At 39.3% G+C, this 23,105-nt stretch overlaps 1 protein-coding gene across 1 annotated transcript in view; it reads right to left on the reverse strand.

Moving 5' to 3' along the window:
- The window catches only part of ANKEF1 (ankyrin repeat and EF-hand domain containing 1), a 72,675-nt gene extending 49,980 nt beyond the window's left edge, over positions 1-22,695 (reverse strand). The window contains exons 1-3 of the mRNA XM_053709331.1: positions 22,681-22,695; positions 5,318-5,709; positions 1,797-1,996 (exon numbers count right to left, since the gene is read on the reverse strand). Of these exons, the coding sequence (XP_053565306.1) occupies positions 1,797-1,996; positions 5,318-5,663 (546 nt within the window). The 5' untranslated portion in view covers positions 5,664-5,709; positions 22,681-22,695. The remainder of the gene's footprint in view (positions 1-1,796; positions 1,997-5,317; positions 5,710-22,680) is intronic.
- Between the last annotated feature and the right edge of the window lie 410 nt (positions 22,696-23,105).

Raw genomic sequence — 23,105 nt, forward strand, 5'->3', positions numbered from 1 at the left:
ATAACGAAACCGGAGCCGGTTACAGATTTAACCCCTATACAGTCCCAGCTACAGCCTTTGCTGTGACTTTACCAAGCCCAGAGGGGAATACGATACCAAATGACGCCTTCTAGGAACTTTTCCAACTACTTTCAGGTCCTCACACATGCATCTGCATGTCTTGCTCTCAAAAACAACTGCGCAGTAATGGCGCGAAAATGAGGCTCAGCCTACAACTGGGAAGGCCCTTCCTGACTGGAAAAGGTGTCTAACATAGTGCCTGACGTTAAAAAACGTTCCCCAAGTTTATAAGTGTGAATTATCAGCATAAACATGTATAAAATGTCCAAATAAAGCAATCGATTTAGCCCATAAAAGTGTCTACCAGTTTTATAGCCCATATTAAGCCCTTTATTCTGTTTGAGACTAAGAAGATGGCTTACCGGTCCCCATGAGGGGAAATGACAGCCTTCCAGCATTACCCAGTCTTGTTAGAAATATGGCTAGTCATACCTTAAGCAGAAAAGTCTGCTAACTGTTTCCCCCAACTGAAGTTACTTCATCTCAACAGTCCTATGTGGAAACAGCAATCGATTTTAGTTACTGTCTGCTAAAATCATCTTCCTCTCACAAACAGAAATCTTCATCTTTTTCTGTTTCAGAGTAAATAGTACATACCAGCACTATTTTAAAATAACAAACTCTTGATAGTAGAATAAAAAAACTACAACTAAACACCACATACTCTTAACCATCTCCGTGGAGATGTTGCCTGTGCAACGGCAAAGAGAATGACTGGGGTGGGCGGAGCCTAGGAGGGACTATATGGCCAGCTTTGCTGGGACTCTTTGCCATTTCCTGTTGGGGAAGAGATATTCCCACAAGTAAGGATGACCGGACACACCAATGTTGGAGAAATATATATATATATATATATATATATATACACAGTGTATATATATATATATACAGTGTATATATATATATATATACAGTGTATATATATATATATATATACAGTGTATATATATATATATATATATATGTATATATATTATATATATATATATATATATATATATATATATATATATATATAGATAGATAGATAGATAGATAGATAGATAGATAGATAGATAGATAGATAGATAGATATCTATATATATACAGCACACAGACAACCTGGCACTCTCTAGCAAGCACACAGTAATGTTAAAAAGCAAAAATGGGAGAGTTAGTTGAATTTGGCATCAGACAGTTTTAGTCCAGGACCATATCAAGGTCTCTCTTCTCCTAGGACCCTAACCAACAGCCACAAAATGCATGCTTTCAAACACAAACTGACAACCAACCAGGGTGACACAGGTAACTTCCCTAAACATTTTACAAAACACAGAAATGGACTGCAATCTCAGACTGGACTGGGTACACATCATAAGTCACTGTAAAACCCACAGCCCTGAATATTTACAGATAGCTGTACAGTTTTCAGCAACTCAGACACTTAACCCCCAACCAGCCTGGGTGACAAGCGCATAGGAAAAATTACAAAACAAAATTATCAACACCGCAAAGAGAAAATATGTCACTCTCTAGCAAGCACACAGTAATATTTAAAAGCAAAAATGGGAGTCAGTTACATGTTGTGTCAACCAGGCTGAAACATGCCTTTGTGCTTGCTACAGAGTGCCAGGTTTTCTGTGTGTTGTGTTGATAATTTTGTTTTGTTATTTTCCCTATAGATAAATACATATAAAAAAATATATATAATGGGTAAAAGCTTTATGAATTTGAGGAATAGACAAAAGTATGCCTACTGGATTCATTGCACTGGGATTTGCTCCCCGTTGCAATAATTTCAGACACATTTCTTTACACTCCTGTGCGCACTCGCAGGCCGCCAGAAGAATTGGAATTCCATTTGCAGTACAATTATTCACATCAGCTCCATGCTCTAGAACAATATCGAGGCAACGTAAGTGTCTCTTTGTGGGTGAAATGCAGTAGAAAAGAATTCCTAAGAAAAAAAAAGACAATACATTATTATTATCAGTTATTTGTAGACATACACTTCAGTTCATGTGTTTTAGATAACTTATCAAGAATTTTTATATGAGTTGTCAATTAATCAGGATAAATTTGAGTAGCACAGTTAAATTTGAGTAGCACAAAAATCAAAAACAACTTGAAAAATAATAAATGATAAATTAAATGAAATGTGTTTCAACTGTAAGAAATAAGATACACAAAATTTTAGATAGAATGCATACATTTTGAAAAATGCTTGCTTATTGGTGGCTACATTTAGCCACCAATCAGCACGAGCTACCCAGGCGCTGAACCAAAAATGGGCCGGCTCCTAAGCTTTACATTCCTGGTTTTCAGAAAAAGATAGCAAGAGAACAAATAAAAAATTATAATAGGAGTAAATTTGCTTAAAAGTTGCTTAAAATAGCACGCTTCATCTGAATCATGAAAGAAAGACTTTGGGTTTAGTATCCCTTTAAGAATTCATTTAATCAGAATGCAAAAATAAAGATCAATAAAAAAATGAAAAAAGGGTACCACCAAAAACAGTTTTTAAAATGACAGAACGAACGTTAATTAAATGTATTAAAAAAATTATGATTATTTTTTCACTTTTGACTTAACTGACTGCATGCAGTAAAATTATGGCAAAAAAATGTCAAAGTGTTTATTATGCAAACTCTTTTGCAAAACCAGCAAAGTCCTTTTGCACAAAAGAAACAATTAGAAGCAAAACTATGCTAAGTGCCCAGCTGGTTTACACAACATAGTAAGCATTCAATAATTACAATACAGAAGATGAAAAGGCATAATTATGTTTAGATATTTGTTTAACAAATGTAAAGTCACTCATACAGATTACATTTCAAGAACATGAATAAAGTGTAATTAGCGATTTTTAAAAAAAAATCTTAGTTTTTGTACTCGGGAGAGAAGGCAGACTAGTACCATGCCTGTTTAAACCAGTCCTTGGTTGTTGGTGGATGCACCTGGAAGCTCTAAGTATAATTAAAATAGTAAACGAGAAAGCTCTGGCTTCTAAAAATTTCTGTAAAAATATTTTGATTAAAGGGAATGTTCCTTTAAAATGGATTTAAAAACTGATGCATATTACCATTATGCTACAGCTTCTGAGATTATTTATCCAATATTTCTCCACATCCTCCATAAATCATTACATACAGGGCCAAAATCTGTCATTAGCAAAGCAATCAATTCCCTAGGGGCAGGGGTGGAGTGACATGAACCAGGGCCCCCGTGCAAAAATTAGGGTAGAGACCCCCAACTTGTACTCTATGCCCCACCTGCCTCCTATCCCACTTCCTCAACACACCGCCTGCTTGCCTCGTCCTTGCAAGAGTCCTGAACCTCCAGGGACAGGGCCCCCCAACATCAAACTCGGGACCCTATAATCAAGGGCACACACAGCCACAGCCACAGACCCCACACACACAACACAACACATAGAAAGTCTGGGACTCTCTTGCAAGCACACAGCTAGATTAAAAGCAAAATGGAAGAGTTTGTTACAGCATTTGGCCAAAAATTGATAGACCAGGGCCACGTCAAGGTCCCTAACCTTCAACCACATAATATACTCCTTCAATAAGACAGATTGAAATACAGACAAGCATGAAACAGGTATTTTGTAATTTAATCAGACACATACACAACACGGAAATGGACTGCACTCAAACCGACCAGCTGCACATCCCATGCCCTGGGCACTCACAGACAGCTGTACAGCTATAAAAGACTCTGGCAGTTAATTCCAGGCCAGCCTAGGTGCAAAGCAAAAATCCATGGGGGGGAGACAAGAGCCCACCTTGCCCTCCCCCCTCTGTATGCCCATGTGAACATGTGGCTGACAGATGCATTGCAGGACCTAGAGTTAGATCTGAGGTCTTATACTCTATGGCCATGTGACTCACATTGGGATTACGTAGCCAGGAGTCTGATCTGAGGCTATATGCGGTTATGTGGTTGAGAAGAGCATTAGCTTAGATGAGCTGCAGTCCCAGTGGTCTGATCTGAGAGTTGATGAGGCCATGGCTTATGGTTTCCACCTCAGCCATGTTTTAATGGATATTTATGAGTTAAAAATGCTGCAGGGTGTGCAGGTAGGAACATGTATTGTACCTCTGGACAACACATTATTATCATTTTTTATGTTCCTCCCTGCATACTGCAACATGTATAGAAAAACATAGCTGAGGTGGCTAGGTAGACGTGTACTGCAGAAGTCTGATCTGAGACCATGGGGCCCATTTATCAAGCTCCGAACGGAGCTTGTGGGCCCGTGTTTCTGGCGAGTCTTGAGACTCGCCAGAAACAGCAGTTATGAAGCAGCGGTCTAAAGACCGCTGCTCCGTAACCCTGACCGCCTGCTCTGAGCAGGCAGACAGGAATCGCCGGAAATCAACCCGATCGAGTACGATCGGGTTGATTGACACCTCCCTGCTGGGGCGGCGTTGCACCAGCAGCTCTTGTGAGCTGCTGGTGCAATGCTGAATACGGAGAGCGTATTGCTCTCCGCATTCAGCGAGGTCTTGCAGACCTGATCCGCACTGTTGGATCAGGTGCGCAAGACCTTTGATAAATAGGCCCCAGTATGTTAATATTTTTCTGAGAAGGATTTGATCAGATGTATGATGTGGGCATGTAGAAAATAAAGCAAACAAAATAATGATCATATTAAAAAATGCAAACAACAAATGAATACTCCAACTAGTTCAGTTTACGTTCTCATAAACACACAAAATTCAACTTGTATGCTAATTTTTATTAATTTATGAATAAATATGTGAATAATTTACAGTGCTCAGCAGTTAATAATCAATTTTTTTTTATCTGTTACCTATTATGTCTCCAAATGGGTGTTTCCAATATTGGTGTATGGCTGAGAGAAACTACAGGGACAGGCGTTTAATCTAAGGCCTGATTTGGGAGTGTGGCTGAGATCTGCTCTGGGCCATGGGGTTTCATCCTAGGTCTGATGTGTGTGGACATGTTGTGGAGAGAAGCAGCAGGGACACTGGTCTTCTATTATACTTTAGAGGGGCTACAGGACTAAGGTGTCGGATCTAATGTCCTATAAAGAAAAGCTGAGAGGGTATAAGATTTAAGGTCTGATCTTCACCCCATCATCTACAACACCCCAGATCACGCGCCCGTTGTCCAGTTGTTTTGTGAGGAACAGCAACCCTATAATGAGTTCAAAAAAAATCTGTACATATGGGTGATGACAATATATATCTGGCACTGAATTCAAAAAATGGTAAAGTAAATATTAATATATAATAAAAATTACCTTTTCCATTCTTGTCAACAATGGTCATGCTAGCCTGTGCCTGTGCAAGAACTGCCAGTACTAGATCATGCCCTAATTCTGTTGCTTTCATTGCAGGAGTACGACCTTTAATGTCCTGAATATCTGGGTGGGCTCCTAAACTAAGCAGAAATTTGCACATATCAACATTATTTGCTACAGCAGCCAAGTGCAAAGCTCCTTCTCCATTACATGGCTCAGTGTGGTTTATAAGGTTAGGTATTCCAAGTTTCGTAAGCTTTTCTATCTGTGCTTTGTCCTCCTCTCTAATACATTGAAGAACTTTGTATATTTGTAATGTTTCTAGTCTTCCTTCAACTACAGACATCTTTGATTTCCTTAAAGGAAAGAATTCTTCAGTTGTAATTGTAAGTCTGCAAACAAAGAAGAATAGTTAGACCAATATCAAGAACTGCATTTACCTGAACTTGGTGCATATTCAAATCTGAATGCTGAAGGTGTTTTATATTTGCATACATTTCCTACACAATGCAGGATTAGCATATTTTATATTACATCAATATCTATTTTATAGTTTTAAATGAAAAAATACAATTTTTTTCTAATGTTAGACCAAATATAACCACAACATGTGGAATCTGTTGTCGCTCTACAAATAACGATAATAATAATAACATAAGGCCAGATTACAAGTGGCGCTAATGATAGTGTGGGTCCCGATAAGCAATATCGCTGGACCGCGCTAACATTAGCGCACTACTTAATTTCAAAAGTACATGCAAATTCCATTTACTATAGATGGGTTACCACAGCCGACATTACTCTAGCTCAAACGTATACTTCAATGGATATTGAAAGTTATAGGTTGCGCTCGAGTAAAAACTGAAACTGCACTAGAATATTTAGCAGGACTTGAGACCTGAAGTAAAGTGTAAATGTTAAAAAAAATAATTCAGAAAACACATCAAAAACATATTAAAATGAAGTATTACACAAATATATACACGTTTTGATAAAAATGGATATGGTATATGGCAAGGTGTTTGACTGGAAAGGGCTCCAATAAATATAATTATACATATGTCTAGATATGTGTATGTGTGTAATATATTTATACATATCTATGGCTTTAGCGCAGTTCATCTAGCACAGTGTCTGGTTAGCGCCCAAGCACTAACTAATAAGGCTTTTTGTAGTGCGCCCCATAGAAGTCTATGGAGAAAAGTCCTGAAGTTAGTTTTCCTGAGTCTTTTGCTCATGCACAAATTTTTTAACTTGTAACAAACTAATCCGGCTGCACTAATTTTTTACTTTGAGCGCTGTTAGTGCCAAAAGGAAATAAAAAAAGAGTGCCACAGAATATAAAAACATTGTTATCAAAATAATTGGCTATTGTGCATTAAATTCAGGATGTCACATAATAGTTGACCTTAAAAGAAGACTCTAAAAGTAACCTAGATTTTAAAAAAGAAAACAAAAATTTAATTTCAAAAGGATTCTTTAAAAGGTGGCAAACAATTAAAACTGTCAATAAATATGGCACTCTCACTTTTAAATTTTAATTTATTAGAAAAAATAAATAAAATAATGAAATAAAATTATCGGTTAGTTAAAAAAAAATTATTATCAGAAATTAATATTTTAAAGTTACGCGCAAGCGACCCATGCACACAATACTATTAGCCATCAATGCCGATAAAAGCATTTGACAGGGTGGATTGGAAATTCCGGTCAGCCACCCAGTCTAGATTTGGTTTCAGTGCATCATTTATAGATAAAATATTAGCTCTATACCACAATCCAACAGCAAGAATAAAGGTTAATGGTGACCTATCAAACCACTTTACATTTTACAATGGAACCAGACAGGGATGTCTTTTATCTCCTATACTATTTGTATTAACTATTGAAATACTAGCAAGCAGAATTAGATGTAACCCCAACATTAAAGGTATCTCCTTAAAACATCTGGACAAAAATTGTCGCTATTAGCTGATGATGTTTTATTAACTCTGGTAGACCCTCTACATTCAATAATTAGCTAGATAAATAAATATCCGAATACAGCAAATGGTCAAACTTCCTTGTGAATAAAAATAAATGGGAAATTCTTAATATTACAACTCCAGCCTCCATGATACAACAAACACAATTGAAAACAAATTACCAGTTAACTTCAAAATCCATCTAATATCTAGGCATCCATTTATCTTTTTCTATACGAGATATGTATAATAAAAATTACCTACCCCTTTTACTAACCATTAAGATAGAACTGCTTTCTTAGCAGCATAAACCTTTATCATAGCTAGGCAGAGTAGCCACAGTTATAATGACAATTCTACCTATAGTCTTATACTTATTTCAAACAATGCCTATCACAGTTCCTTATACCTATTTTAAAGAAGTGCAAGCCTTGATCAATAACTTTATTTGGAGTAATCTACGACCTAGAATGTCTATCCCACTGTTATATAGACAGAGGGAGCAGGAATTATTGGGCATACCCCAACTGATACTCTACTATCAGGCCACCCACTTAGTAAGAATATGGTACTGGCATAGAGGAAGGGTAAATAAGCAATAGGTAAGAGTAGAAGAAGATCTGGCATCACTTACTAATCTGGGAAGCCTATGTGACCTTCATAAAACTGAAAGAACCATAACTAAAGACAAGCACCCACTTATATTCAAAACCCTATCGGTTTGGGACACAATATTACGGAAAAATAAAAACATCTTATCAATACCATCAGGCCCAGTCCGAGGATTTTTGTCTACATAGGTGAGGTGCATTTTGACGCCCCCCCTGCCCCCAATCCCCCCACCAAGGCACAATAAAAAAAAACTACCACCCACCTTCCTGCCCTCCTCCAGACCACCCCCATACCAAGTATATTTTATTTGTGCTCCATTAAGCTAACTTATTTTTCTTTTACATAAAAAAGCATATTTGTGGTTTTGTAAAGTGCTCTAAACAATGGCCATGGTCTAAACAATGCCCTAAAAACTGTCCCTCTGATCCCTCATCCACCCTTACTACCCACACGGCTAGATTACGAGTTGTGAGTTAGGGTAAAAAAGCAGCGTTAAGAGGTTCTAACGCTGCTTTTTTATGCCCGCTGGTATTACGAGTCTTGAAGGTTTAGGGTCACCGCACACTTCTTTGGCCTTACCGCAAAACGACTTACGTAAACGTCGTAAAGTCTTTTTCCTATGGGCTTTCCATAGCGCCGGTATTACAAGTCTGTCCTGTGAGGCCAAAAAGTGAGCGGTACACCCTACCCCGTCAAGAGTCCTAACGCATTTTAAAGTCAGTAGTTAAGAGTTTTATGGTACAACACCGTAACATAAAACTCATAACTAAAGTGCTAAAACGTACACTAACACCCATAAACTACCTATTAACCCCTAAACCGAGGCCCTCCCGCATTGCAAACACTAAAATAAATATGGAGGACCACTTAGCCCAGCTTGAATGAAGACTTCTCCCGGCTTCGTTGAGGACTTAGGCCCGGTTGGACGAAGACTTCTGCCGCTTCCTTGAGGATGGATGTCCGGTCATCAGAACTGTAAGTCAATCTTCAGGGGGTTAGTGTTAGGTTTTTTTAAGGGTGTATTGGGTAGGTTTTATTTTTAGGTTAGGGACTTTGGGCCGCAAAAGAGCTAACTGTCCTTTAAAGGGCAATGCCCATCCAAATACCCTTTTCAGGAGCTTAGGTTTTTTTAGATAGTATTTTATTTGGGGGGTTGGTTGTGTGGGTGGTGGGTTTTATTAGGCTAGGGTTTTTTTTATTTTGGGGGGCTTTTTTATTTTGATAGAGCTATTAGCTTAGGTGTAATTAGTTTTAAAATCTGTAACTTGTTTATTATTTTCTGTAATTTAGTGTTTGTTTTTCTTTTTAAAGACACGATGAGTCCACTGATTTCATCCTTACTTGTGGATTACGCCTCCTGGTCAGCAGGAGGAGGCAAAGAGCACCACAGCAGAGCTGTATATATAGCTCCTCCCTTCCCTCCCACTCCAGTCATTCTCTTTGCCTGTGTTAGTGATAGGAAGAGGTAAAGTGAGGTGTTAGTTTAGATTCTTCAATCAAGAGTTTATTATTTTTAAAATGGTACCAGTGAGTGCTATTTTATTATAGGGTGTAGCCATATTCCTTGTCAGCCTCTAGAGTAGAGCTACTGGTGGCTTTAAAGCAATGGGAACTGGTGGGACATAATTCTCACTGCGCCTCCCATACTGTGTTACTGCCCTTTCGATGATGGCCTTAGCAGATACTAACCAAAGCCCTATCTGTGTCCACAGAGCTATAGGAGGGAGAAGACCTCTTGATCCTGTGGGACCTGTCATGGTGTCGGACAGCATCGAGGTAAGAGCAGTCTTTTATTTTTCTGGGCCATATAGTATCTCAGAAACGACTATGCACTTACTTGTCATATGTTGGGAACATGGGCTTTCTGGGAAGGGCTTCCCCTATTGAACAGAGTGTATGGTTTCATATGGTCATGACAACCGGCACTGTTACAACAGTTATACTGGAATGGTAACTTATGGGGGACATGGTCTCTTTACAGTGAGGGCTCCCCTGCCAGTCACTGTTTATATGTACTGTGGGCAAGACGCTGGGGCTATATGTTACCAGAGCTTTGAAATAAAGGGGCTCCGGATAAAGGCTGTGTTTTTTCTGGGCTACGTTTGGGTAAATGACCAGCGATTAGTGGTTTTATTATAATCTTAGTCAGATGGTTTTGCGCGACGCCCACGAAGGGTGGGGTTTACTTTGGCGCGCTTGGGTCTGAGAAACCGCACAGTGATTATTGCTCCGGAGTCCCGACGTTCAGTGATACTCATTGCATGTCAGGAGTTACGCTACGACCGCATGGTTGGATAAGCAGACGGTCTTTGGCGTTCTGAGACACAATCTGGAGTTTTACTGGGAGAGTGGTCGGTGGAACGTGGGGGCAGGTAGGCGCCTCAGCAGAGCTGTTGAGGCGAAGAGGTGTTATTTCTTTTACGTTAAAACGCATTGTATAGACATCGGCTTGCAGATTAGCCAGTGCAGTAAAATTGTTAGACGTTTTATTTTTTAAAGGCACAGTATCCTGCTATTTTTCAGGATCTATTGACCAGTGTTTACATTAGTACTTGTACACATAGTGTTTTTGGGCCATAAATTAAAGGCCTATATAATTTAAAGGAGCCAAGTTCGATTTTGCTTTTTGTTATCATGGACTCTGAAGATATCCAGGATGTTATATGTTCCATGTGTTTGAATGCCAATGTGGAACCTCCTGTTCCTTTTTGTCCCTCATGTGTTGAGATGGCTTTACACTATAGAGAACAAATTTTCTTTGATAAAAAATTGCCGAAAGCGGATGCTTCTCAGGGGTCTACCGATGAGATTCAGAGTATGCCGCAACTTTCTCCCCAAGCGTCACAGCCCTTAACGCCCGCTCAGGCGGTGCCAGGTACTTCTCCATAGCTGCAGTTATGTCCTCTACACTTTCCGATGCGTTGACTGCCTTTTCCATACTTCAAGGCAAGCGTAAAAGGAAGGACAACTACGTGGTCAATGCAGCTTCTGATACTATGATGGCGATCTTGGAAGGTGAACTTTCTGATTCAGGAAGTGCCTTACCGCTGACTGATTCTGAAGTGGTTTATTTCAGGTTTAAGCTTGAACACCTCCGCCTATTACTGAGGGTGGTGTTGGTGACTTTGGATGACTGTGATTCAATAGTGGTTCCTCCAGAGAAATTGAGTAAGTTGAACAGATACTTAGAAATTCCTTCTTACTCTGATGTTTTTCCAGTTCCAAAGAGAACTTCAGAGATTATTTCTAAGGAATGGGAGAGACCAGGTATTCCCTTCTCTCCTTCTCCCATTTTTAAAAAGATGTACCCTATAGCTGACGCTGTTAGGGACTCTTGGCAGATGGTCCCTAAGGTAGAGGGAGCTATTTCTACCCTGACCAAACGGACTACTATTCCTATTGAGGATAGTTGTGCTTTCAAAGACCCTATGGATAAGAAGTTGGAGGGTCTCCTTAAGAAGATCTATGTTCACCAGGGGTTGCTATTGCAACCGGCGGCTTGCATTGTTACGGTTATCAGTGCGGCTGCTTATTGGTTTGATGCCCTGGAAGAGTCTCTTAAAACTGAGACTTCTTTGGAAGAGATACAGGATCGGATTAAAGCTCTTAAATTAGCTAATTCGTTTATTATGGATGCTTCTCTGCAAATTACTAAATTGGTGGCTAAGAGTTTGGGCTTTTCCATCTTAGCACGCAGAGCCTTATGGTTGAAGTCTTGGTCTGAGGATGTGTCATCCAAGTCTAAACTTTTGGCTATTCCTTACAAGGGGAAGACCCTGTTCGGACCTGACTTAAAGGAAATTATTTCTGACATCACGGGAGGCAAGGGTCATATCCTCCCTCAGGATAAAAAATCCAAACAGAGAGGTCGACAGAGTAATTTTCGTTCCTTTCGAAATTTCAAGGAAATCCCGCCTTCCTCTTCCTCTAAACAGGAAGGGAACTATTCACAAACCAAGTCTACTTGGAGACCCAACCAGTCTTGGAACAAGGGTAAACAATCCAAGAAGCCTGCTGCTGCTTCCAAGTCAGCATGAAGGGTTGGCCACGGATCCGGGACCAGATCTAGTAGGGGGCAGACTTTCCTTCTTCATCCAGGCTTGGATAAGAGATGTTCAGGATCCCTGGGCAATAGAAATAGTGTCTCAGGGATACAAATTGGAGTTCAGAAATTCTTCCCGCAGAGGAAGGTTTCAACTTTCATGATTATCTGCAGACCAGATAAAAAGAGAGGCGTTCTTACGTTGTGTAGGAGACCTCTCCTCCATGGGAGTAATCTGTCCCGTTCCAATACAGGAACAGGGACAGGGGTTTTATTCAAATCTGTTTTTAGTCCCCAAAAAAGAGGGAGCTTTCAGACCTATTTTAGACCTAAAAAGTCTAAACAAGTTTCTCAGAGTTCCATCCTTCAAGACGGAAACTATTCGTACCATTCTTCCATTGATCCAGGAGGGTCAATTTATGACGGCAGTGGATCTAAAGGATGCATATCTTCATGTTCCTATACACACATATCATCACAAGTTTCTGAGGTTTGCCTTTCTGGACAAACATTTTCAGTTTGTGGCTCTCCCTTTCGGTCTGGCCACGGCACCCAGAATTTTCACAAATGTTCTGGGGTCTCTACTGGCGGTTCTAAGACCGCAGGGCATTGCGGTGGCGCCTTATCTGGATGATATTCTGATCCAGGCGTCATCTTATCAACTAGCAAAGTCCCATACCAACATTGTGCTATCCTTCCTGAGAACTCACGGGTGGAAGGTAAATCTGAAAAAGAGTTTGTTATTTCCGCAGACAAGGGTACCCTTCTTGGGAACTCTATATCCATGAAAATTTTTCTGACAGAGGTCAGAAGGTTAAAGATCCCGAATACATGTCGAGGCCTTCCGTCCAATCCTCTGCCATCAGTGGCTCAGTGCATGGAGGTAATTGGATTGATGGTGGCAGCAATGGACATCATTCCGTTTGCTCGGTTTCACCTCAGGCCTCTGCAGCTGAGCATGCTCAGGCGGTGGAATAGAGATTATACAGATTTGTCTCCTCGAATAACCCTAGATCAGGAGACAAGGGACTCTCTTCTGTGGTGGTTGTCTATGGATCATCTATCCCTGGGGACATGCTTTCGCAGACCTTCATGGGTGATTGTGACAACGGATGCCAGCCTTTTAGGATGGGGAGCAGTCTGGGGCTCTTTAAGGGCTCAGGGAGTATGGACTCAGGCAGAGTCTCTTCTTCCCATCAACATTCTAGAGATGAGGGCAATATTCAATGCGCTTTTGGCCTGGCCTCAGTTGGCCTTGGCCCAATTCATCAGATTCCAGTCAGACAACATAACGACAGTGGCTTACATCAAGCATCAGGGAGGAACAAGGAGATCCTTAGCTATGATCGAGGTAGCCAAAATAATTCAGTGGGCGGAGACTCACTCTTGCCATCTGTCGGCGATCCACATCCCAGGGGTGGAAAACTGGGGAGTGGATTTTCTGAGCAGGCAGACCTTTCATCCGGGAGAGTGGGAACTCCATCCGGAAATATTTTCCAACCTGATTCTCAGATGGGGTCGGCCGGAGTTGGATCTTATGGCGTCTCGTCAGAATGCAAAGCTTTCGAGATACGGGTCCAGGGACCCCCAGGCCGAGCTGATAGATGCTTTGGCAGTTCCTTGGTCTTTCAGCATAGCATATGTATTCCTCCCGTTTGCTCTCCTTCCTCGAATTGCTCGAATCAAACAGGAGAGGGCATCAGTGATCCTCATTGCCCTTGCGTAGCCTCACAGGATTTGGTATGCCGATCTGGTGGACATGTCATCTCTGCCACCGTGGAAGCTTCCATTGAGGAAGGACCTTCTCATTCAGGGTCGCTTCCATCACCTGAATCTAGTTTCTCTGCAGCTGATGACTGCTACACAATTTGGACGTAGTCCGTGCTTTAAAGTTTTACTTACAAGCGACTAAAGACTTCCGTCAATCGTCTTCTTTATTTGTCAATTTTTTGGGGAGGCGTAAGGGTTAGAAGGCTACGGCTACCTCTCTTTCTTTTTGGCTGAAGAATATAATCCGTTTTGAATATGAGACTGCTGGACAGCAGCCTCCTGAGAGAATTACGGCTCATTCCACTAGGGCTGTTGTTTCCTCATTGGCATTCAAACATGATGCTTCTGTTGAACAGATTTGCAAGGCTGAAACTTGGTCTTCTCTTCATACTTTTTTTAAATTTTATAAATTTGATACCTTTGCCTCCGCTGAGGCTGTTTTTGGGAGAAAAGTTCTTCAGGCAGTGGTGCCTTCTGTTTAGGTTCCCTGTCTTATCCCTCCCTTTTCATCCGTGTACTATAGCTTTAGTATTGTATCCCACAAGTAAGGATGAAATCCGTGGACTCCTCGTGTCTTTAAAAAGAAAAGAAAATTTATGCTTACTTGATAAATTTGTTTCTTTTTAGACACGATGAGTCCACGACCCGCTCTGTTCTTTGAGACAGGTTTTTATTTTTAGTTAAACTTCAGTCACCTCTGCACCTTAGCTTTTCCTTTCTCTTCCTACCTTCGGTCGAATGACTGGAATGGGTGGGAAGGGAGGAGCTAAATATACAGCTCTGCTGTGGTGCTCTTTGCCTCCTCCTGCTGACCAGGAGGCGTAATCCACAAGTAAGGATGAAATCCGTGGACTCATTATGTCTAAAAAGAAACAAATTTATCAGGTAAGCATAAATTTTCTTTTTTTTTGTACTTTAGCTAATTTAATTTATTTAATTGTTGTTAAGTTAGTTAATTTATTTAATTATAGTGTAGTGTTAGGTGTTAGTGTAACTTAGGTTAGGTTTTATTTTACAGGTCAATTTGTATTTATTTTAGCTAGGTAGTTGCTAAATAGTTAATAACTATTTAGTAACTATTCTACCTAGTTAAAATAAATACAAACTTGCCTGTAAAAGAAAAATAAACCCTAAGATAGCTACAATGTAACTATTAGTTATATTGTAGCTAGCTTAGGGTTTATTTTATAGGTAAGTATTTATAGGAATTATTTAGTTATTAATAGTAAGTTTTCTTTAGATTTATTGTAATTATATTTAAGTTAGGGGTGTTAGGGTTAGGGTTAGACTTAGGTTTAAGGGTTAATACATTTAGTATAGTGGCGGCGACGTTGGGGCGGCAGATTAGGGGTTAATAAATGTAGGTAGGTGGCGGCGATGTTAGGGACGGCAGATTAGGGGTTAATAATATTTAACTAATGTTTGTGAGGCGGGAGTGTGGTGGTTTAGCGGTTAATATGTTTATTATAGTGGCGGCGACGTTGGGGGCGGCAGATTAGGGGTTAATAAGTGTAGGTAGGTTGCGATGACATTGGGGGCGGCAAATTAGCGGTTAATAAATATAATGTAGGTGTCGGCGATGTTGGGGGTAGCAGATTAGGGGTTCATAAGTATATTGTAGGTGGCGGCGGTGTCCGGAGCGGCAGATTAGGGGTTAATAATTATAATGGAGGTGTTGGCGATGTAGGGGGCGGCAGATTAGGGGTTAATAAGTGTAATATTAGGGGTGTTTAGACTCGGGGTTCATGTTAGGGTGTTAGGTGTAAACATAAAATGTGTTTCCCCATAGGAGTCAATGGGGCTGCGTTACTGAGTTTTACGCTGCTTTTTTAGCACCACATAACCTCTAACGCAAAACTCGTAATCTAGCTGATATTGTGCTCATCCCTGTCTCAGCTCAGCCATTTTTAGCACTCACTGTCCCCTTGTATTAACCCCTGGCACCAGTAGCCATACCACACACCATGTGACCCCACAACACGCACAGTATCACTACCCTGTCTGCTTTCTGCATCAACACAAATAAAGATTAGAGCAGCAGTAGCATGTGACTTGTATGTCTGAATACAAAAAGCAAACTTCCTGTACCTTTGACATGTTCAGTAGTAAAATATAATAACTATAGTTGATATTTCCCTTTTCTCTTCACTTGCCTTGAGTGATACAGGTAAGTTCCTGTGATGGGGTAGTAAGTGCCTATCAGTGGCACTGCTGACATCACAATAAGGGGTGCGTGTTCCCAATAACTGTACATTACAGTGCTCCCCTCATAATTTACTGTCTGCCAGCAGTGACAGGTGGATTTAATCTTTCTTTACCCCCCCCCCCATCTGCTCTGTATTATCAGCCCCGCCTTAGTCATTCTCATATACCTTATAATCTGTCTACAACACAATTTGTGATATATTCAGCCTTCTGCCCTTTATTTCCCTCTTGTGTTTTTTTTATTGCACTTAATTTCATTTTAACTTTATTTAGCCTGGACCACTCTACCCCCAATTCCCACTTATATGCATTAATTCCTTTATATAAATACTGAAACTCTTCCATCCCCAGTTCTTTTTTTAACCTCTTATCTGCGCATTGATTTTTTTGCCCCATCTTGTTTTCTGCCTAGCCTACCTCCAGAAAGTCCCAAATTATCAATACAGATTTTTATTCTGCCTGACTGCCTCTCCACATCATTTACCATTTCCTTTTTCAAGAAATACCCCCAGTCTGATTTCCTCTCTACACTACTACTGACTGTTATGGCCAGGCTTGGCTATATGTGCATAATAATTACAGCATAGTAAAAAAAATAATACAGCCGACTCCCTGTTGGAGGAATTCTATTATGAATCAAAATCCTTCGGCTGTGAAGACCGCCATGCCATCCATTCCTACCTCTCACTCCTTCCATCAATACCGGACCGTCTGAGTCAGTGGGCATCACACTTCACGTCAAGTGGCTCAAAATGTGGACAGTGACTGTGTCAGTCACGAGGCGCCAGTATCCACCACACCCACATTTCCCTCTCAGACTCACCTGGCTCCACCGCCACCTCCACCACGTCACTGACGCACGCACAGAGTTTCTCATCATAGTAGATAGGGTACGTTATGCAGCTGCTGCGCAAGTGCTTCTGCTTCTTCACGCCCTCCCCTGCCCATGATAATTCGTGAATCGTTAGTTGCAGTTTCAGGTTCAGTTCAGCCAGGGGGCGCCGGTGCAGAATAAGATTCAAAGAAAGAATCAATAGATTAATGGATTAATATGCTGAGATCTCAGTAGCGCAGCTGTGTGTCCTTAAGTCAGTGTGCCGGTGCGCAAATAATTTTTCACTAACCTGGCGGCAGCTAGGCAGATCCGGCGCTCCCCTGCTGGGGGCGAACTAATGCGGCTGCCTAGTCTGCCTTACACAAACTTCGGCCCTGAATACCATCTCCACTGACTACACTGCTAGAAATTGCACATCTAACATTACATGGGACTAAAATAGATCCAGACCACTCAACATTCCAAAGCAATATACCATTTTACAAAATGATTCAACAAAACACAATAAAATATTTCTTGGATCTTAAAAAAGAAATAGGTCCCCCATTTAGACATTGGCTATCTTACTTCCAAGTGAGAGATTACTTAAACAATCATAAACAAAAATCAATTTTTTTGAGGCAATTAACACCATTCGAGAAAATGCTACATTACAGGTTTCCCATCAAAAAACTTACTTTCAATATTATACAAATTGTTACTAGATACTGACTCACGAATACTCCCCACATTTACCAAAAAATAGCAAAATTATCTTCAGATCTCCCTAACCACTGACGAATGGAAACAAATATTCTTAAATACTACCAAGAGCTCTATGTCCATACTAACAGTAGAAACCAACATTAAAATACTAACAAGATGGTATTTAACACCACATAGACTACATCAGATATACCCAGGAGTCACCAACCACTGCTGGGGAGGATGTGGCAAGAGGGCCACCTTACTAATTATCTGGTGGGAATGTAAACCAATAGAGGAATTCTTGGATTTTCTACATATAATCATTCCCAAACTCTTAAATTTCCAAATACCAAAACCCCCTACAACCTATCTCCTAAATGGCAAAGTTAAAATGCCATGGAAGTTTCAACAGGCCCTTTTCACAATACTAACCAACTCTGTGAAAAAAGGAATCCCAAGGTATTGAAAAACCCCACAAACACCTTCCATACAGGAATGGTCAAATCTAGTAAACTATACAATGCAATTAGAACAAATTCAATACTCCTAACTAGGAAAACACGTATTTTTCACAAAAATTGAGTCTTTCTGGTCTGAAGATAAAGTCAAATCTATATTAAGTAACTATAACTAAGACCATAATTACCCTAGACAGAACCACACTAAAAAAAGAAGGGTCACTGGATGAGGTAATATAGATTTTCATATTCCAAACAGGAAAATACACTTGATACTGGAATCCACTGGGGAACCGTCAACTATCAAATTATCACATTATCAAATTATAATACTGCTGATCTGCTAACCAATTTCTTTCAAATAAGCAAAATCTATGACAGCTCAAAACAAAAACAAAATAATGTTGAACAATTATAAATAAATGTACCTTACTGGTCTTATTTACTTTTTTCCTTTACATCCTCTTTTCTTTATCTCTATTTTGTTACTTTCTCTACTTTTCCTCTTAAAGGGATAATAAACCCAATTGTTTTATTTCATAATTCAGATAGAGCATGCAATTTTAAGCAACTTTCTAATTTACTCCTATTATAAATTATTCTTCGTTCTCTTGCTATCTTTATTTAAAAAGCAGGAATTTAAAACATAGGAGCTTGCCCATTTTAGGTTCAGCACCATGGATAGCGCTTGCTTATTGGTGGCTGACATTTAGTCACCAATAAGAAAGCATAACCCAGGTTCTGAACCAAAAATGGGCTTGCTCCTATGCTTTACATTCCTGCTATTTAAATTACATGCTCTATCTGAATCATTAAAGAAAAATAAATGGGTTAAGTATTCCTTTAACTGTTTGTGGTTTGCAGGGCACTATGATGGTTTGCTATAAATCTGAAACAACCTTCCATTGATACTTCAAGACTAACCATAGCTAATATATGTACTGTCTTTACTGCAAATGCCATATTGTATCAATATGTAAAACCTAATAAAAATAATAATATTAAAAAAGTTATGCACAATCGAAAAGGGGTTTATCATGGCTGTTTGCGCATGTCAGGTTTTTCACTTTTTATCGTGTTGAAAGTAAACACGATAGCTTGAGTGAAATTGAAGTTAGCGCTAGTCGGGATATCGCAATCTCAGAGCTCTGGTTAACTGTTTTTCAAAACAAAAAAGTGCCACAAAACACATCAAAAATACATTACAAAGTACACTTACACTGATAATAAAAAGTATTAAAAAAAATTGCACAAAAGAAGTTATAGGGGCTCAAAGATATGAGGCAGGCAAAGGGCTTTAACATAGAGAAACATATACTGTATATATAGATAGATAGATAGATAGATAGATAGATAGATAGATAGATAGATGTCTAAATATGTGTGTATATATACATATATATATATATACATGTATATTTGTATTTACAGACATATATACACATAAATACATATGAATACAGTACATATATAGACATATATATAAGTGCATTGGCACCCTTTGCAGTCAATTAGATGAAAACATGTAAAAAAAATGTATGCAATATTCATTTGAAATAAAGTGTTATACTGTGTATTTACTGTAAATATTTCACATTACACTGTTCTGCATATAGCAGAATATGTTCTATGTTTTTTTAAACAGATACTCCTATATATATATATATATATATATATATATATATATATATATATGTATATATCTATACCTTTATATATATATATATATATATACGGACGACTCCCGCAAAAAAGAACAATTACTTGAAATGTCTAAAAAATTTCTGGAGAGGGGATATCTGTCCACACTGATAGACCAACAATGCCTTGAAGCCAACAATTGGACAGAAGATTCTGTAACTACAAGAAAAACTGCGGTTGAATCACCTAAGCGGGAATTCCCTGACTATATACACCCCGAGCTCTAAACTTGTCCACTCTACTATCAAGAAGAACTGGATGATGTTATCTAAGGATACAAGTCTTCCCTTTGTGGATACTCCGATACCATGTTTGGTATATAGGAGAGCGAGTAACCTGAGGGACCTATTGGTGCTTAATGATCCGACACACTGTTATGATAAACAGACGTCGCTCCCTAGAGGTAAACCTGGATGCCAAAAATGTGGCAATTGTGTAACATGCAATAGCCTAATCACGGGAAATTCATTTCAACATCCACACACGAACAGACGATTCGTCATTAAACATAGACTCACTTGTACTTCAGAATTTGTCATCTATGCCATCATTTGTCCATGTTCAAGATACTACATTGGCAAGACGGTGACGTTGTTAAGGGAACGTCTGGCAAACCACAAATCAGCTATTCGCCAGGCCCTTGATAAAGGATGTTCAGAGCAGCCTGTTGCACGTCACTTCTTATCTGCAGGACATAGTGTATCCTCTCTACGGACAATGCTTATTGATCACGTGCCCGGGTGACAGAGGACAGGCACTACTGAGGCTGGAGGCTTGTTGGATATTCACCCTGGATACAGTTACCCCTAGGGGTTTAAATACAAATATTGACTTTGGCTGTTGCTACAAAGTTAGATAAGCCGCATATATTGGGAGTCGTCCTGCTTTCTGTTTCTATCTATTCCTTGTGGGCATGATGCCCCTGCATAAAAAAGTCCCTGATTTTGATGTTTGGGGTCTTTTTTCCCCTTTATTACACTCTCACTGTCTTGATACTTTGGTGTATAGATGGCAGTGTTAGTGGTAATGTGGATGTAAACATTATAGAATAATATTTTGGGATACTATGTTCATAATAATGGATACCGTTTATGCCTGTATATATTTATGTATGTTTGCGGCCTGTTATTTGGCCTCACTATGTATTTCTCGCCTGTCAGCTATGCCCATGTGTCTCCACCCACTGCATTAGCCGATTGGAGTACAACTATTGTTGTTTTTTTATCTCCATGGCACCCGGGGCTCCTGCTGTTGGTCTAAGCGTAAGAGGCGTGGTGACGTCATTCCGCGTTTTAGTCGATCAGCTGTGCTGATGTCGAGTCCGGTCTTTTGCGCATATGCGTGGGGGTGTGTGACTAAGGTGCGGTCTGATTGGTGAGTTCACTGGGTTGGGTGGGTATTGAAATTAGAGTTTGTGTTCTGTATGTCATGTCCGGTTATACTACCATTGAGAAAGGCTCCTGTGCGAGCCGAAACGTCTGGTTTCCTTTTGTTGACATCAATTAAACGGAGTGTTACAAAGTCTGCTGTGCCTGCTGTGTTTTTGAATAATATGATACCGCGGAGACCGTCCGTGGGATTCAACACATCTTTTGCTGTATGCTCTATCTGTGGCAGAGCACCGGGTGGCTGGCTTGATAAAGTGTGTGCCGTCTCAACTGGGAAGTATATATATATATATATATATATATATATATTAGTGCAATTAAATCAGATATACATAGAAATATGTATTTATGAATAAATAGAACATTCTGCTATGTGAAGAACATTGGAATGTGAAATATTTATATTTTCATGTCTGGTTAGCGCACTTGAGAATATGTGATCTAGTTTGTGCGCGAGTAGGGTATTAGGTTTTTTTTCTACTCTTTTGCTCCATTTACTTCTTCTATGGGGGAATTCTTGAATGCTTGCGCGATATTCTATGTTCGGCTCTTTACACGCGTCAGGTTAGCAGGCGAGCAAAAACAGTTTACTTTCAACTTGTAATACGAACAGAACCAGATGCGTGCAAAAAGCTTACCTTTAGCGCAGGCTTGAGCGAGAGTATTACTCCACTTGTAATCGGGCCCAAAATGTTTAATTAAAGGGACAGTAAACAAACAATTTAAATGCATTTGGCAATTTAATTTGATTGTAGTAACTTTAAAAAAAAAAAAAAGAAAATAGCCCAACACCATATTGTTGATAGTGTTTTGCTTTTTCCTACATCAAGAACTGCAACAAATAATTTGCATTAAGTCAATCGGAATAAATATCTGCCAGTAAGCACTTGTAATGTTGGTAGGTGTGGCAGCATTTACTAATTAAACATAACATTACTTAGCTTAGTACTTAGAGACATATAAATGGTATCAGATATCTATCTCATATATCACTAAAGACATTAGCAAAACCTTAATGTTACCACTAACAGCACAATTGTATTTCATAATTACCAATAAAGAGTATTTAATTAACTTTATCAAGTGATCATATTATTGTTACAATTACAATGTTGTACTGTAGTGTAGACCTCCAAATTGATAGTTACAATCTCAGATAAACAGATGTGACCACACCACAATAAATGATCTCACAAAAAAATGTTATCAGAACTTAATTTCTTTAAAAAAAATGTTTTTAAATCAAAATAATTACTCTACCAGTCCAGTAGCATACATTATCATCCCTCCTCTCAACTGATATAGTTCATAGCAATATTATATATTTAATGAGCTGGTTGCTATCATAACATATAAATATATTATTCTTTATAGAACTGAGAAATTAATATTTCAAAACAGTAGTGCAGAAAAAGTTGTGTTGTGTTACATTTTTAGAAACGTTGAAAATAATGATTTAAAAGCTGAAATAATTTGAACACAGAGATCCCTTATTATCAGCCTTTGAGATCATAGCTATGTAAATAGTTACTATAGTTTTAAATATATGACCACAGTAAAAAAAGAAAAGTACCAGAACTGTTTATAGCATAAATGTTTTCTTGGTTGACCTAGAAAGATGCATAAATTGTAAACACACATACAGTAAAACACTGTGAAGAAAGTCATAGGGCACTCACTAGATTTAAATTCACGGTTTACCTGCAGTAACTGCGGATCAAATCCCGGAGCCTGTGTGTTTGGTGCAGCCCAGATCCCACATCCCGACCCTCACTGATACTAGCTGACACATCTAGAAACTTGTGTTTGGGAATAGAGACGGAGTTCCGTTTCTATAGTAACAACATAGCGCATTGTGATTGTACTGTAGAGGAAGACTTATCCAGTGAGCATGCGCAGAAGGAAGATTAGCGCATGCGCTGTCTGTTGCTTGTAAATTAGATAAATAAGTTTAGACTTCAGAAAGAGATCGCATTGTTTCTAATTGCTGTCGGTGCAATGAAGTGTCACAAACAGTCCTGTTCTTTTTGCAAGTCACTGTGTGTGTAGTTTGTTGAATTGTTCGTATTCACGATTTAGGAGGTAGCGCAATACAGCAGCTCAGATAATAAGTGGAAACTCGAAGC

The sequence above is a fragment of the Bombina bombina genome, chromosome 4 (genome assembly GCF_027579735.1).
Source record: "Bombina bombina isolate aBomBom1 chromosome 4, aBomBom1.pri, whole genome shotgun sequence".
Taxonomy (NCBI): Eukaryota; Metazoa; Chordata; class Amphibia; order Anura; family Bombinatoridae; genus Bombina; species Bombina bombina.